This window comes from Takifugu rubripes, chromosome 8 (assembly GCF_901000725.2).
Source record: "Takifugu rubripes chromosome 8, fTakRub1.2, whole genome shotgun sequence".
Classification (NCBI taxonomy): domain Eukaryota; kingdom Metazoa; phylum Chordata; class Actinopteri; order Tetraodontiformes; family Tetraodontidae; genus Takifugu; species Takifugu rubripes.
The window spans coordinates 14,618,026-14,631,332 of NC_042292.1; the positions used below are offsets into that span (position 1 = coordinate 14,618,026).

The following is a 13,307-nucleotide window of genomic DNA, read 5'->3' on the forward strand; positions in this document are numbered from 1 at the left end:
CTCTCTGCAAGCCACACCTTCAGATATGTCCTGGCAACAGTGTTAGCTATCGGTAACTTTCTTAATGGGTCTAAGGTGAGTATTCCCTCTCTAGTATCTATCGTAAATCCACATTTTCAGTATAATTGAGGTTTTCTGTGCTACAAGGCCCGGGGTTTTGAACTAAGTTACCTGGAGAAGCTGTCCCAGGTGAGGGATACACATACCCGCCAGCCCCTGCTCTACCATGTCTGTGTACTTCTGATGCAGCGTTACCCACAATCCTCTGACTTCTACTCAGACATCACCTCTGTAACCAAAGCTGCTAAGGTGTGTAGTTCCTGTCTGGATATCATCTCCTTAGAGCATTATTTGGAGATAACAAATACTAGCCACAACTTGTGGCAACAAACTTAACTGCCTGTCCAAAACAAAGATGGGATATCTTACTTGTACTGCCATTTTTTAAATACTTTTTTTCATAGTGTGACTACTCCCAAGTACAGAACAACTTCACACAGCTAGAGACTCAGTGCAAAGCATCATGGGAGCAGCTAAAGATTTTGGACAAGGCAGATGACAAGAAGAAAGAGCATGGGGAGCGGAAAAGAGGAGGAGGAGATGAGGCTCAGAATGGCTCCCTTCGTTCCAGGCTACAGAAGATTTTCAAAGAATATGAGGAGAGGCTGAAAGTCCTTCGCGCTGTCCACCGCAGAGTCATAAACAGGTGATCCTCCCAAATGTCCAAAACAATGTGAGGAAATCTTGTGATATGTCAGAGTAACATTTTAACCTGTATGTGTGTGTGTGTGTGTGTGTGTGTGTGGGGGGGGGGTCTAGCTTTTCTTCACAAACAAATGCCTTGTAGTTTGTGTTGTTGCTGTATAGTGTTAAAATTTGACTATAAACCTCTGGTTTCATGTTAATTTGTCTACAGATTTCACAATTTCCTCTTATTTCTGGGCTACTCCAAAGCTATGGTGAAAGAAATCAAAGCAGAAGATTTCTGTAGAACCGTTAGCAACTTTTCTCTGGAGTACCGCACCACACAGCAGACCATCCTCCTGCAGAGAGAAAGGGAACGTCTGAAGAGCGGAAGAGAGAGTCCGGGTCTCAACACTCCTGCAGCAAAAAAGAAGCATCAGAAATCTCCATCACAGGTCTCAAGATCAGTTAAATGTCATTGTAAAATAAATACATAAATTGAATTTGATTTTGTTGCCATCACAGCATGAAAATGAGGAGCAACTCAGGCTTGAGGAGATCCTAAGGACACCTGAGAACCTTTCTGGACCTGATGGTACTTTGCCTCGAAACCGTAGGAGGCTAATGGATATCCAAGGTGAGCTGTTAGTTTGGCTTATTTGCACGTATTCTTTAATGATCTGTAATACTAACTGAATTAATCTCTTTCTCAGGTGCTGTCACACGTAAATTGACTTGGTGACCATTTATTTTCAACATTTTTCTCATTCAGAAAATGTATTTGTTTTCATGACACTGGTGTTTATTTTTACTTTTATGCTATTTTGCTGGTACTATTAAAATGACTGTATGCAAATTTGTGATTCAGCAACTATTAAAATATACATAGAATAAAATGCACCAAACAAAACATATTTCTATTTTCTTTCAAAGTCAAACACAAAATCATGGCAATGGCATGCAGTTTGTATTCAGAAGATGTAAAAATGGTTGGCTAATCCTGATGTTCAACAATGAAAAACACCATCTAAAATGTCAGCAGAATAAAATCAGAAGTATAATTTCCAATTAAACTGACTAAACAAATGTCAGGTTTTCAGCATTTTATTATGCTGAGAAACCAAACTGAAATACCAAGTTAAAAAAAAATCAAAATTATACATAAATTAAAGAAAATTTGTAAAGACATTATTTTGATGTATAAAAGATCTAATTTTTATAAAGAAAATGCCGTCGTAGAATAAAATATATTGCAAAATGTTCACAACACAATTCTAACCTTTTGCTAGAACAGTGTCATATTATGTTACAAGGTTTAAACAAAGATCTAATGAGACGCGTGAGCGCGTAAATATTCCAAGTTCATGTTTTAAAATGTTTAAATGCTTCGATTGGCCTTTTAATCAACAGCAGCGGTTTATGACGTTGATATTTTTCAGACGTAGACTGACAAGCACGTCCACCGATCTCTCACGCGGACACCCTGTTGCGGCAGCCAATCAGAAACCGTGACGTAAGGCGGGCGTCTTCTCTCTGTTGTGCGTGCGCGAGCCGACGCCATTTCGTGTCCACTGGTTTAACGGCGGTATTATCAGCCTACGCTGCGGATCTTTACTCAAGTAAAAACAGCCCAGAATTTTGCTCATTTTTAGTAATAAACTCATGGTGAGTATTTTTAAGCGAGAGATTTTTTTTCCTATTTTTATTTTTCTCCGACTTTGAGCCGTCTTTGGACTTTTTTTTTTTTTTTTTAATTTTTAAATGTTTTTCCCCCCCTTGCTGCTGTTCCTGTTGGCATTAGTGGCGTACATTTTGTGATGGCTGCGCAGTAACTTGTTTAAAATTAGCTTCGGCAACAAGAATTTTTTTTTTGTTCGTTTTTTATGTGACGCCTTTGAAAAGCTGTTGTGTTATCATGTTTATCTTACATTGTGGTCATGTTTTGGAGGCAAGAAAAAATGGAGGTTGTGCCGGTCGTTATGGACAGTGTTCAAAAGGGGTCGCCTTTCTCCTGGAGACTCGCTTTTTCACGGTTTTATTTTGTTTTCTTCGTTTTTTGGTGCCCGTTCCTCATTTTGGTCCACCTGTAACTCGATTTGCTGGTGTTGACGCAGAAAAAGCATTCACGGCCCCCATCTCTTTGTCTTTTTGCTATTGTTAAAACGGTATGCTTTCTGCAGCATATCTCAGGAATGATGCAGCCTGCTTTTTCAGGCAAGAAATTTTCCATGCATTGTTTGTTTTAAACTCAGGCTCACCCTGTTTTAATACAGTTTGCCGTAATGGACGTTTAGCATCAATGTTACCTAAAGGTAACCGGTCAGGCCCCTTATGAAGGACTACGCAATCATGTGATTTTGAATTTTTTTTAAATTTTCTACTGATATTTTTGTGTGTGTGGGTAAATTCTTTGCAAGGCTACAGATTTGCTTTGTTTTTAAGCTTCTTCAAAACAGGCTAACCCATTTTCAATCCTGTACTTAACAACCACCCTTGAAGTGTCCTTTATTCCGACTCCCCCTGGCCTCTAGGGGCGCTGTTCTGCGGCCCTCAAAAACAAGGAAGATGCTTTAATCAGCAGCTTGTTGATTAAACCAGTGATGCTGATGTGATTGTTGCATTTTTACCTGCTCATGCAGGGTGTAACTGGGCAGATTAAATTTCTAAGAATAAAAAAAAATGATATAAATTTTTAAAATTGATTTATAGAACTTTCACAAGGAAATTATTACTCATCCAAGTCATTGAATGAACAATAAACACTTACATTTGTGGTTTTGAGACATTGATTGTAAAGAATATGCTATCGGCTTTTGATTATTTTTTTTTTCTAAAATTTTTCTTACATTTTTTTGAAGCTCCACTTTTCTAATATTTTGTTTTTGTTTCCCCTGTTTAGTTTTTGAAGCCACTTTTTTGAACTGCGGCAAATCGTAAGTTGGTCTCAACCTTTATTTAAGTTTTGATTTTTTTTTTTCACCTCAAGTTTTTTTATCTCACCTTTTTTTAACATCCCTTTGTGATTCAGTTCATTTCCCCTCCTTTATTTTAAAAATAGATAGCATGTAGTCTCCCTACATCAAACTTTGACACTAGCAGCCTCTTACATGAGCTTTCTTACATGTATGACTTTTTTCCAGTGTCAACAAAATAATAGAGTAAGATTGGATTTTTGCTGCCCCTGTTTTGAAAGCCCTCCTACCTTTTTATTGTGCATGAATTCAGACTTTTGCCCACAGAAATATTACATTTATAAGCCCCACATTTTCCTCAACCCTGAGCGTTCACCTGTTAAAAACAAGCATGCTGCTCACCATCAAGTACTAACATTTTTGGTTAAAAGTTAGACTGCGGCTATTTGGGGAAAATCATATGCAATATTAGTTGGTTTTTTTTAACCATTAGTAGCTATTTGCCATTTGTAACATCTGTAAGGTGCAAAAGACTAAAATTGAGTGGCACCCCCCCCCACTTTCTAAATGTTCACACTCATTCTGGAGGCCCTGACTGCTGCGGTCTGGGTGTTTTGCACAGTTGAAGCACAAACATTGAGATGACAATCACATTAATCTCCAATGAGCCAAGTTGCAAACAGTTTCCGGACACAACATGAGACATGGCAGGTTTGGGTTATAATATAAAACCCAGATTAATTAAAAAAAAAACAAAAAAACATCACACCATTTTTACCCCGATTGTGAATAGATACACAATAAATAAGGCCCTAGATAAGTTTATTGAGATAATCAGATTGGAATGACCTGATCACTTGCCAGACAGGATCAAGGTGGTCTTCACCATCCTGTTAATCTACTGTAAATTCTAGTAACAGCCCTTCCTCCATCACCATAGAGCGGGCTGTGCCGAGCGTATGTCTCTAAACCCACTTGGACTCTAATGTGTGCCGAAGAATTAGAAACATTTGCCGAACGGCCAACACGCGCATACACAGCGAGCGGGCCAGAGCTGCCGACCCACCCGAGCCAAATCATGTAGAGCAACTGCAATCATCTGCTAGTAGCGCCGCCCGGCAAGGCAGACGTGCTTTGGCAGGTGGCAATAAACAAAATTAAAATAACAATCACCTGCTAAACAATGGTCAGCATTACATAAGCAGCGCAGCATTTTAGCACCACGTCAAAGTCAAAGTGCTTAACACCGCCAACTGTACAACACTGGAAATGCAGTTGCCCCAGTTCCAGCTACATCTGTTGGAAACAATGGATGTAAACACAACGGTCATGGTAACACAATTGATCCCAAGGCGATTAACTCACTTTGTTCACAGAGCTGTGCGGTTGCGTACCTGCTAGACGAGGACCTCGTTATTTCCTGTTCCATCTCCAATAGGCTCCAATCAGGCTGTACACAATAATGCTAATAATAGTGCACGTCCCCGTATAGCAAACGCCAAACCAGATTTGAAGTTGATGCAATATCCTGTTCTCTTCTAATAAAGATTTTTTTTTCTTCACCGCTGGTGTTAAAATATATACTGTATGTAGCATCTCTGACACGCCTTGTTTTCCCCAATGCAAAGGAGGGAAAAGCAAAAACGCACTTTTGTAGGTGTTAGCTGTGTCCCCCGTCTCTTATAGCTCCTTGCTGATGTTCTTCTCTCCAGCAGACTCACACAGGCAGGCAGAGCGCCACTGACCAGAGTACAGACACAATGGAGTGAGTGATGGCTGCTTCATGACCCCATCTCACTGTCTAACACACATACACACGCACACACAGTTGTGACCACCATGCACACCCATGGTGCGAGTGTGTGCTTTGAAATCCACAGCCTGAACCCCAGACTTGTAGATGTGGTTGAATGGAGACTCTAAATCATGGAATAGGTGTGAGAGAATGGTGTGTGTGGACTGGAGTGTATTCCTTTTCACCAGTGGCCAATGGGATTTGATCCAGCACTCGCCTCCCCTGAGGCTTTGATGAGAAATAAACTGTGTTTAACAGAAAAAGAGTGAGAGAATGCTAATGGGTTACTTCCATATGCATTATGTGTACATGACTGAATATTATTCATATCGAATCAATGGCAGCTGCAGATTTTCCATTAGTCTTCATGTCTAAAACATGTCTGAGATCTTCTGTTTTCTCCATCTGTCTTCTTGCTTGCTTGTCTTCTTGCCCCCCCCAACTCCAGCCCCATGGCCAGCAGCAACATCACCAACAAGACGGACCCTCACTCCCTCAACTCCCGCGTCTTCATCGGCAACCTCAACACCTTGCTGGTCACCAAGGCGGACGTGGAGGCCATTTTCTCCAAGTACGGCAAGGTGGTCGGCTGCTCCGTGCACAAGGGCTATGCCTTTGTGCAGTACTCCAATGAGAGGAACGCCAGGGCTGCCGTGGCCAGCGAGGACGGGCGCATGATTGTGGGTCAAGTGCTAGGTGAGGCTACGGAAGGTGCCAAGACGTCCAACGCCTATATGTGATGCTCCCCTAGTGGCTTATTTAAATATCTTGAACAGCAAATTTGTAAATTCTGCATGTTTTCCACCCACAGACATCAATCTGGTCAGTGAGCCGAAGCTTCACAGGTCAAAGACGGTGAAGCGTTCCGCAGGAGACATGTACAGGTGAGGCCGCAGGAGGCAAAAATCATCTACAATTCAATCACTTTTTCGGTAACTTTTTTTTGTCTCGCAGCTCATCTCTTGATCTAGACTACGACTTCCAGAGAGATTACTATGATCGGTGAGCTAGCCTTGTCACCTTTCTTTTCAGGAATGATGAATCAGTGGATTTTATTAGTAGCTACATTTGAAATTTCTATTAAATCTCTCATATTTCTCTTTCCTCAGGATGTACTCGTACCAGTCTCGTGTGGCCCCCCCCACCACCTCCGCTGTCCCGTGCTGTCATCCCCTCGAAGCGCCCGCGAGTTAGCCTGAGCGGCGGCGGGAGCCGACGGACCAAAAGCAGCTTCTCCTCGTCCTCCAAGAGTGTCCAGAGGACCTCTCGCACAGGTACGTATCGCAAGATCACAGCGTTGCAACTCAAGGACGCACCCAGAACCTCCCTCTGCCCCCTCCTACAGTGAAGGTGGATGACCTGCACACCATCAAGAGAGAGCTGACACAGATCAAGTACAAGGTGGATTATCTGCTGGACAGCCTGGAGCGCATGGAGAAGGACCACAGCAAGAAGTCGGGTGAGTTTTCAGATGCGCTCGCGGGTCATCGCTGCAAAGTCTTTTCAGGAAATGATCAAAACAAGCGATTTCCATCAACAGACAAGAGCTCCAAAGCAGAACCAGGCGAAGTGTCGTCCCTCAACTCCTCCACCTCCAGCAAGAAGGACGAATGCCTGAAGCTGGACAGGGAGAGCCGCGAACTCAACGACTCAGAGGAGGAGGAGGGAGATCTGCTGGAAGACGAGGATGAGGTCAGCAGAGAGCTGGAGAAGAAGTCAGCGGTTCCGCTACGCAACTCACGCCCCTTCCTCTGTGCAGGTAAAGAGCCGCAGCAGGGAGGATGAGGAGGAGGAAGAAGAGGAGGGCGAGCACGAGGAAGGAGAGGACGATGGAGACAGCGCCAACGAAGACGATCCGTAAACACCAACAGACGCCCAGAAAGTATGATTGTATCTCCCAGCACCCCACAGCGCTCATATGCTTACACCTGTTGGATTGCCAGGAGAGTCCTATACAGTGTTTTGTAGACACGCACACACACACACACACACACACAGAGTTCAGAAGAAGACTTGTTTGAATTTCCCTTCACATCATAAATGTTTTCAGCGTTGCTTCAAAATTAGATTTCCAAGGACATTTTCAGGCATAGGTCGAGCTAATGGGTTCAACACTGTAAACTACCGCACGAGCCGAAGGGCGTTGGCAGATCAAGCGTTTTAAAAGAGCCGCTGGGGTTTTATAGATATGTTTTAATTAAATATGTTACATTGACACCCCCTTGAAAATGTAACAAATCCTCAAGAGCAGAGCTAACGTACCAGAGCCTGTAGGATTTTCTGTTCTCCCTGTTGCTGTACTGCTGCCCCTGACCAAAAGGGGGCAGTGCGTCACAAACCCAACACCAGCTTCTCCAGGACCACACAGCAAGACTCACCCCAATAAAAATAACAATAATGTGGGCAGCTTCAATCACCCTGGCGCAACGCGGTGACCCCCCCATGCTTGTTTCCATCGATGTCTGTAACACAGTGGCGCCGGTCAAAGCAAATAAACACGTTTTCCAAGTTCTAAACCGTTGACAATCATTTCATGGCTGCCAGCCGATGGACTCCGCTTCCTTGATGGAAAAATTCCACAGGTTGACAGGTCTCCCGCCGCTCTGCTCTTCTGCACCATGCCCCCCCCACCACCACACACAGAGTCTAAACACAAATGAGCGTGATTGAGTGAGCGAAGGGTGTGTGTCGTGTCCACGGGGTGCTCCTGCATCCCGCCGGGACGGTTAACGGAAGATGAACAGGCGGATTCATTGATTTCCGCTGGGATTAGACGCAGGACGTGGAAATGTCCCGCAGACACGGTCACATCTGAGTCACGTCATGGTGGAGAGGAGGAAGAGTCTTTGGGTCAACCATGTCCAGTCAGTGTCCTCTGACCCTCTGCCTAAACGTTTGATGTCCCGATGGTCCTCTGGGTTAAAAAAAAAACTTTCTTCCTTTTTAGTATTGATGGAGAACTGCAGTGTAGGAACCTGACATGATGTTTGTTTGCTAATTCGTTTAGCAACGACCAGACCGGATCGATGGCCGACCTCCGTAATATATAGATAAACCTGCCGGGAATCTGCCGAGACCTCGGGACGCCGATGACTGAACGACTGGGGGAAGCGAAACAGGACGGACGAGCGATCGATTGGGTCTTGACCAGCTGTGGTTGGCCAGGGGTTACTGGGCGGACAGATGAGTGATGATGGAATGGAAGGATGGAAAAGCATAGAAACAGATGGATTAGACGCTGACAGATGGAGGGAAGACAGGACAAGCGGAAGCGAATTGTGTGGAAAGTGCCGGAGGGGGTGGACGCGGAAGCAGCGGATAACAATGAGTGAATGCAGAGAAGTTTCAACGATAACTCACCATTGAAATACGTCCGAGGGGCCGTTCTCTTTCACCTCCTGACCTTACAGGCTACTCATTAGCCCCATTAAGCTAAATGCCATCGAGTATTATTAATAATCTAGACAAAGACGCTCTGAATTTTGGGATTTTTGGCTGCATGTTTGCCTTCACGCTCCCCTCAGACTTCATCTCAAAGTCCAGATCGGAAAAGCTTTATTACACTAATAACGGCTGCATCTCTGGTGAGGGCAGGCAGCTGGAGCAGGATCCGCAGGACTCAGCTGGCAGAGCAGAATCCAGGCAACCCATCGATAACATGATTAGCTCCAGCTCACATCATCAACATGGCCACCGTGTTTTCGTTCACACTGATTTATGGATAGCAAGCTGAAATGCTAAACACGTTAGCGTTTATGTTTCCTGCCAAAATGCATGTTTCACACTAATGTCAACAATAAAGTGGTGGATAGAAACATATGCTGCATTTCCCAGTTGCTGGTGGGCGAGAGGACAGGAATAAAGGTCACGGCTGGGATGAGAAGAAGGAAGAGGCGAGAGAAATAGAGGGGTGTGAAAGACGGGAGGAGGAGGAGGAGACATGAAAGGGAAGAGCATTAGCGGGCCGCAGGGAGGTCGAGAAGCGGGGACACGAGTTGGAATGAAGCTCAGAGGCTCATGGATGATTTATTAGTGTCACTGCTGGGAGCTCTTTGTGTGAATGACAGTGGAGAGCAGAGCGGTGCAAAAAAAACCCCACCATGAAGGTGACCGGACGGGATTAAATTAGCTCCCACCTTAGATTCACTTTATTATCGTAGATTAAAATGATCCTACAGCAAATTTTCCAGAAGAGAACATTGAAATGAATGAGAATCCGGTTATTTGTTGTTTATTTACGATTGAAACGGTCGTCTCCCGTAGCAAAAATAGCTTTCCTATTAACTTGTTTACCATCAGGGAATGTCTTCCACTTTGGCCTTTGCGGCTCCACATGGTTGCACTTAATTTGGCGTTGTGATGAAAAGGCCCACTGTAAGTGTGTATGTGTGTGTGTGTGCGCGCACGCATTGTGCAGCGGCTGCCCTGTGACTAGCCCCATCGCTGGTGTGAATATAAATGAGAGAGAAACGGGGTTTGCGCCGCGTACAAAGGGAGAAGTGAGGAAGAGGAGGCTCTGAAGGAAAAGAGGTGGAACTGTTTCCCCTCCCTTCTGCCCCAACGCCCCTTTGGACGAGCCGCTACAATATCCTCCACGCCTCTTTTATAATCTGCTGAACACAGGTGTATTTTTTCCCCCCTTTACTTCCTGTTTTTGCACTCCCGCCGTTATTCCAGCCGCATTGTCCGCTATCGTTCTCCCATCCCTCTGCTGCGGGCCGATCGTTGTCAGATGTGACTCAAACCTCAGACTAAATCAGACCCCGCCGCTGTAATCAGCCCCCCGAGCGCTCCTGCCCCTCGCAGATAATCCGCTCCGGTTCAGGAGCACAAAGAAATCTGCCGGTACATCTGTCCACCGCCGTGATACATTTATCCCTGTACGGCTCGCCGGTGCTGCTACCGCTGCGAGGACGCGGAGCTGGTTTAAGGTAGCTGCTATGTGAAAATAATCCCCCTAAATTGGCAAAGTGATGGCATTTTGTGTGCAAATATGGCTCAAACCTGCTAAGCTAATGTAAGCAGTATCCTTTTAGCATTATGACTAATGAAAATTTACATTCAATATTTTAGGGGTAAGCTACAAATGCAGCGCATCGCTAATTTGTGGCTCACATCCAGGAAGGTGGTTGTAGATGTAGGCACCAAACTTAGCGTGTGGTTTAGTGCTAACCAAAATGAGAGTGCTCCAAAAAGGGGTTCACACACTCAGCTTTTCTCCCTATCTTGTCATGCGTCAGAGCTAGCGCCCCTCCCCCCAACGCATAAATATTCATCGATTTAGCTTTAATCTGCTGAAATTGGGTTATTGGTAACAGCGGGCGATTTCTGCATCTTCAGTCTGGCTTCAACGCTGCTCGTTCAGCGTTTCATCTCAGTTCCTGCGCCTTTAGCGCCGCGTGACGCGCAATGAAGGCCGGAGAGGAGGAGGAAAAGAAGGGGATATGAGAAGGATGAAAAGAGCAAAGGGGTAATGACTGTGAGAGAGATGAGGACAGGGACGGAACGGGGCGCTCCAAAGTAGGTCAGATATGGCGATGTGACGTCACTCACGCCAGAGTGGGCCCAGCGGACCGATCACACATAGGGGGGTTGGGGGGCATGCGGCTCCTCTGGAAAACGCCACCGTCTTCAATCTCAGCTGCGAACAGACCGAAATCCTAAGAGGCCGTGTAGCAGCTTTTACTGCTTATACCCCTCCTGCCTCACCCCCACCTTCATTCTGCCTCCTCCCACAAACGTCTCCCCTCGCCAGAGCTCTTCTCTGATGTTGTTATGATTGTGAGCATCAGACACTTCCACTTCCACTTCAGCCAGGCCTGATATCCGTGTGTGTGAGCATGTGTGTGAGTGTGTGTGTGAGTAAGTCGAATCACACATATCTCTTTTTACTCCCAGCATCAGGGTGTGTTTGTTTACCTCACCAGGTTCAGGTAGAGGATTGTAGAAGTCTAATAGCAGCCATTTTGTGAAATTGTGCTAACAGTTAGCTGTGAGGATGGAAAATCAGTAGCGGGGAAAATTGCATCTAAATAAGAATGAAAAAAGACCAAATGACAATAATTTTGCTTTTAAATATGGCAAACAATGGCTTCTAAAAAAGAACGTCTGTGTTTTCCCCCATTTATGACATCAACACAAGTGTGACCGAAATAATGCATATGATGGTGAAACCATGGACATGGCGGGACATTTGGACGAGCAGTTAGGTCCACATTGGTGGGAGAAACCGCTAAACTAAGGCTGGACATTGATTGGACACCTGAAATTATGTTTTCAGAGCTGCTCTATTGTTCTCTGTGCTATCAAGGAGGGGGCTACATCAAAGTAAGCAAAACACTCTGATCAAAGGCCAAAGTCCAGCGTCACATGGCACACATGGTAGCATATGAGCATGGGAAGGCTGTCAGTAGCATTTAGCTAATAATAGATGAAAAGTGAAAAAAAACATTAGCATTTGGGGCCTTTTGGACTGTGCCCTCCCCCATCACCAGTAGCTGGTGGGCTGATGTCAGCAGGGGGTCGATGGAGGAACAAAGATGGCATTGAGGGTGGGGTGTAATGAGGACAGACGGGGTCAGGAGGTCAACTGCTGATCTGAAAGGGAGCCTAATTTAGTTAATCTGGACCACCAGTGACCAACTGGAGCTGCAGCTTAAGCGAGGACCTGCTCCTGTTGTTGCTGGGTCTCATTTACCTGCTGGGAATCACATCACAGGCCTGCGTTGTAGTTCGCACATACCGCATGAAAAAAATGAAAAACTACACAATTGCAGCATTTAGTCTGACAAAAACTAGTCAGAATTGCAGATAAACGGAATCTTCTACAATGTTCACACATGGCTGCAGCCAACTAGGGGGTTGTGGATCCTCCCGACTTTCCGAGTTGGATGTCTGACCTTGTGAGACATTCCGGGTGAAACTTGGGACCCAACTTTTGGGTACAAATGGAATGCACCATTTATGCTCAATTTAGCATCAAGTGAGCATCAAAAGCCCTTAAAGAGTAGGAGGTTACTTTGTATGGTGTACTGCCCCCTCTGCTGTCGATATCTAGATCTTAATGCGATACGCTGAGTCAGGAAATTTGTGCGAAAAGAAAGTCGAGGCAGCAACTGAGAAATCAAATCTCTTTATCCCCTTGACCATCTTTGCTTTTTCAGTGTGGATTTATTTCTGATTGACTTACAATACAAGCGCTCAGCGCCAGCAGGGGTTTTATCATTAGAAAAACATTTCCAGGGACTCAGGTTTGTGATTAATTGCACGTCCAGGATTATTTTGTTTCGGTAAATTTCAACAGGAAGTAAGCGTAACTCATACCTAACCCTTCCTTTGGAACATAGCGTTAAAGGCCATGTTTACAGTTGAAAATGTGTCCAGCCCTGGTGGACTCGAGGAGTGCATGAACACGGAACACACACACACACACACACACACGTTAGATGCTATGATTCCCTGGGTGAGCGGTTGACATGGCCGTTTTCTTCCCTCCGATGTTTTGTTTTGTCTGAACAGCTGCCAAACAGGTCCTAAAATGATTGTAGCTAATCCCTGTTAGCGCAGGACCTTGTGGAGAGGAAGAAACCAACTCTTGCTTTGAATGATCTAAAGGATGATCTTGGTCAAAGAGTCCAGATGAAGGCGATACATACATGGAAAATGAATCCCAGCTGTTGTGTGATGATAGCATTAGCGTAGTAGCTTTACATTTTGAAGCATTTAAAGGTTAAAGCTATATCTCCTTTCTGTATTGCTAAGCTATCTCATGGCTCCATGCTTTCCTCTAGTACTGTATCCATTGGAGGCCAACAGGCGTTAAGCTGTTCAACGCAGTTTAAAGACCCAGGAAAGCTGGGAGGATGAAGACCCATGAACATGATGACCCATGTCTACAACAGCAAACGGCACGTTAA

At 44.9% G+C, this 13,307-nt stretch overlaps 1 protein-coding gene across 1 annotated transcript; it reads left to right on the forward strand.

Moving 5' to 3' along the window:
* The first annotated feature begins 2,212 nt into the window (after positions 1–2,212).
* On the forward strand, positions 2,213–7,907 carry hnrnpc (heterogeneous nuclear ribonucleoprotein C). The gene is given in 11 exon segments (XM_029840759.1): positions 2,213–2,349; positions 3,584–3,617; positions 5,312–5,361; positions 5,840–6,087; positions 6,203–6,275; positions 6,346–6,393; positions 6,501–6,524; positions 6,526–6,665; positions 6,737–6,850; positions 6,932–7,083; positions 7,151–7,907. Coding segments are annotated over 9 exon segments (906 nt in total). The 5' UTR covers positions 2,213–2,349; positions 3,584–3,617; positions 5,312–5,356; the 3' UTR covers positions 7,253–7,907.
* Positions 7,908–13,307: the final 5,400 nt, after the last annotated feature.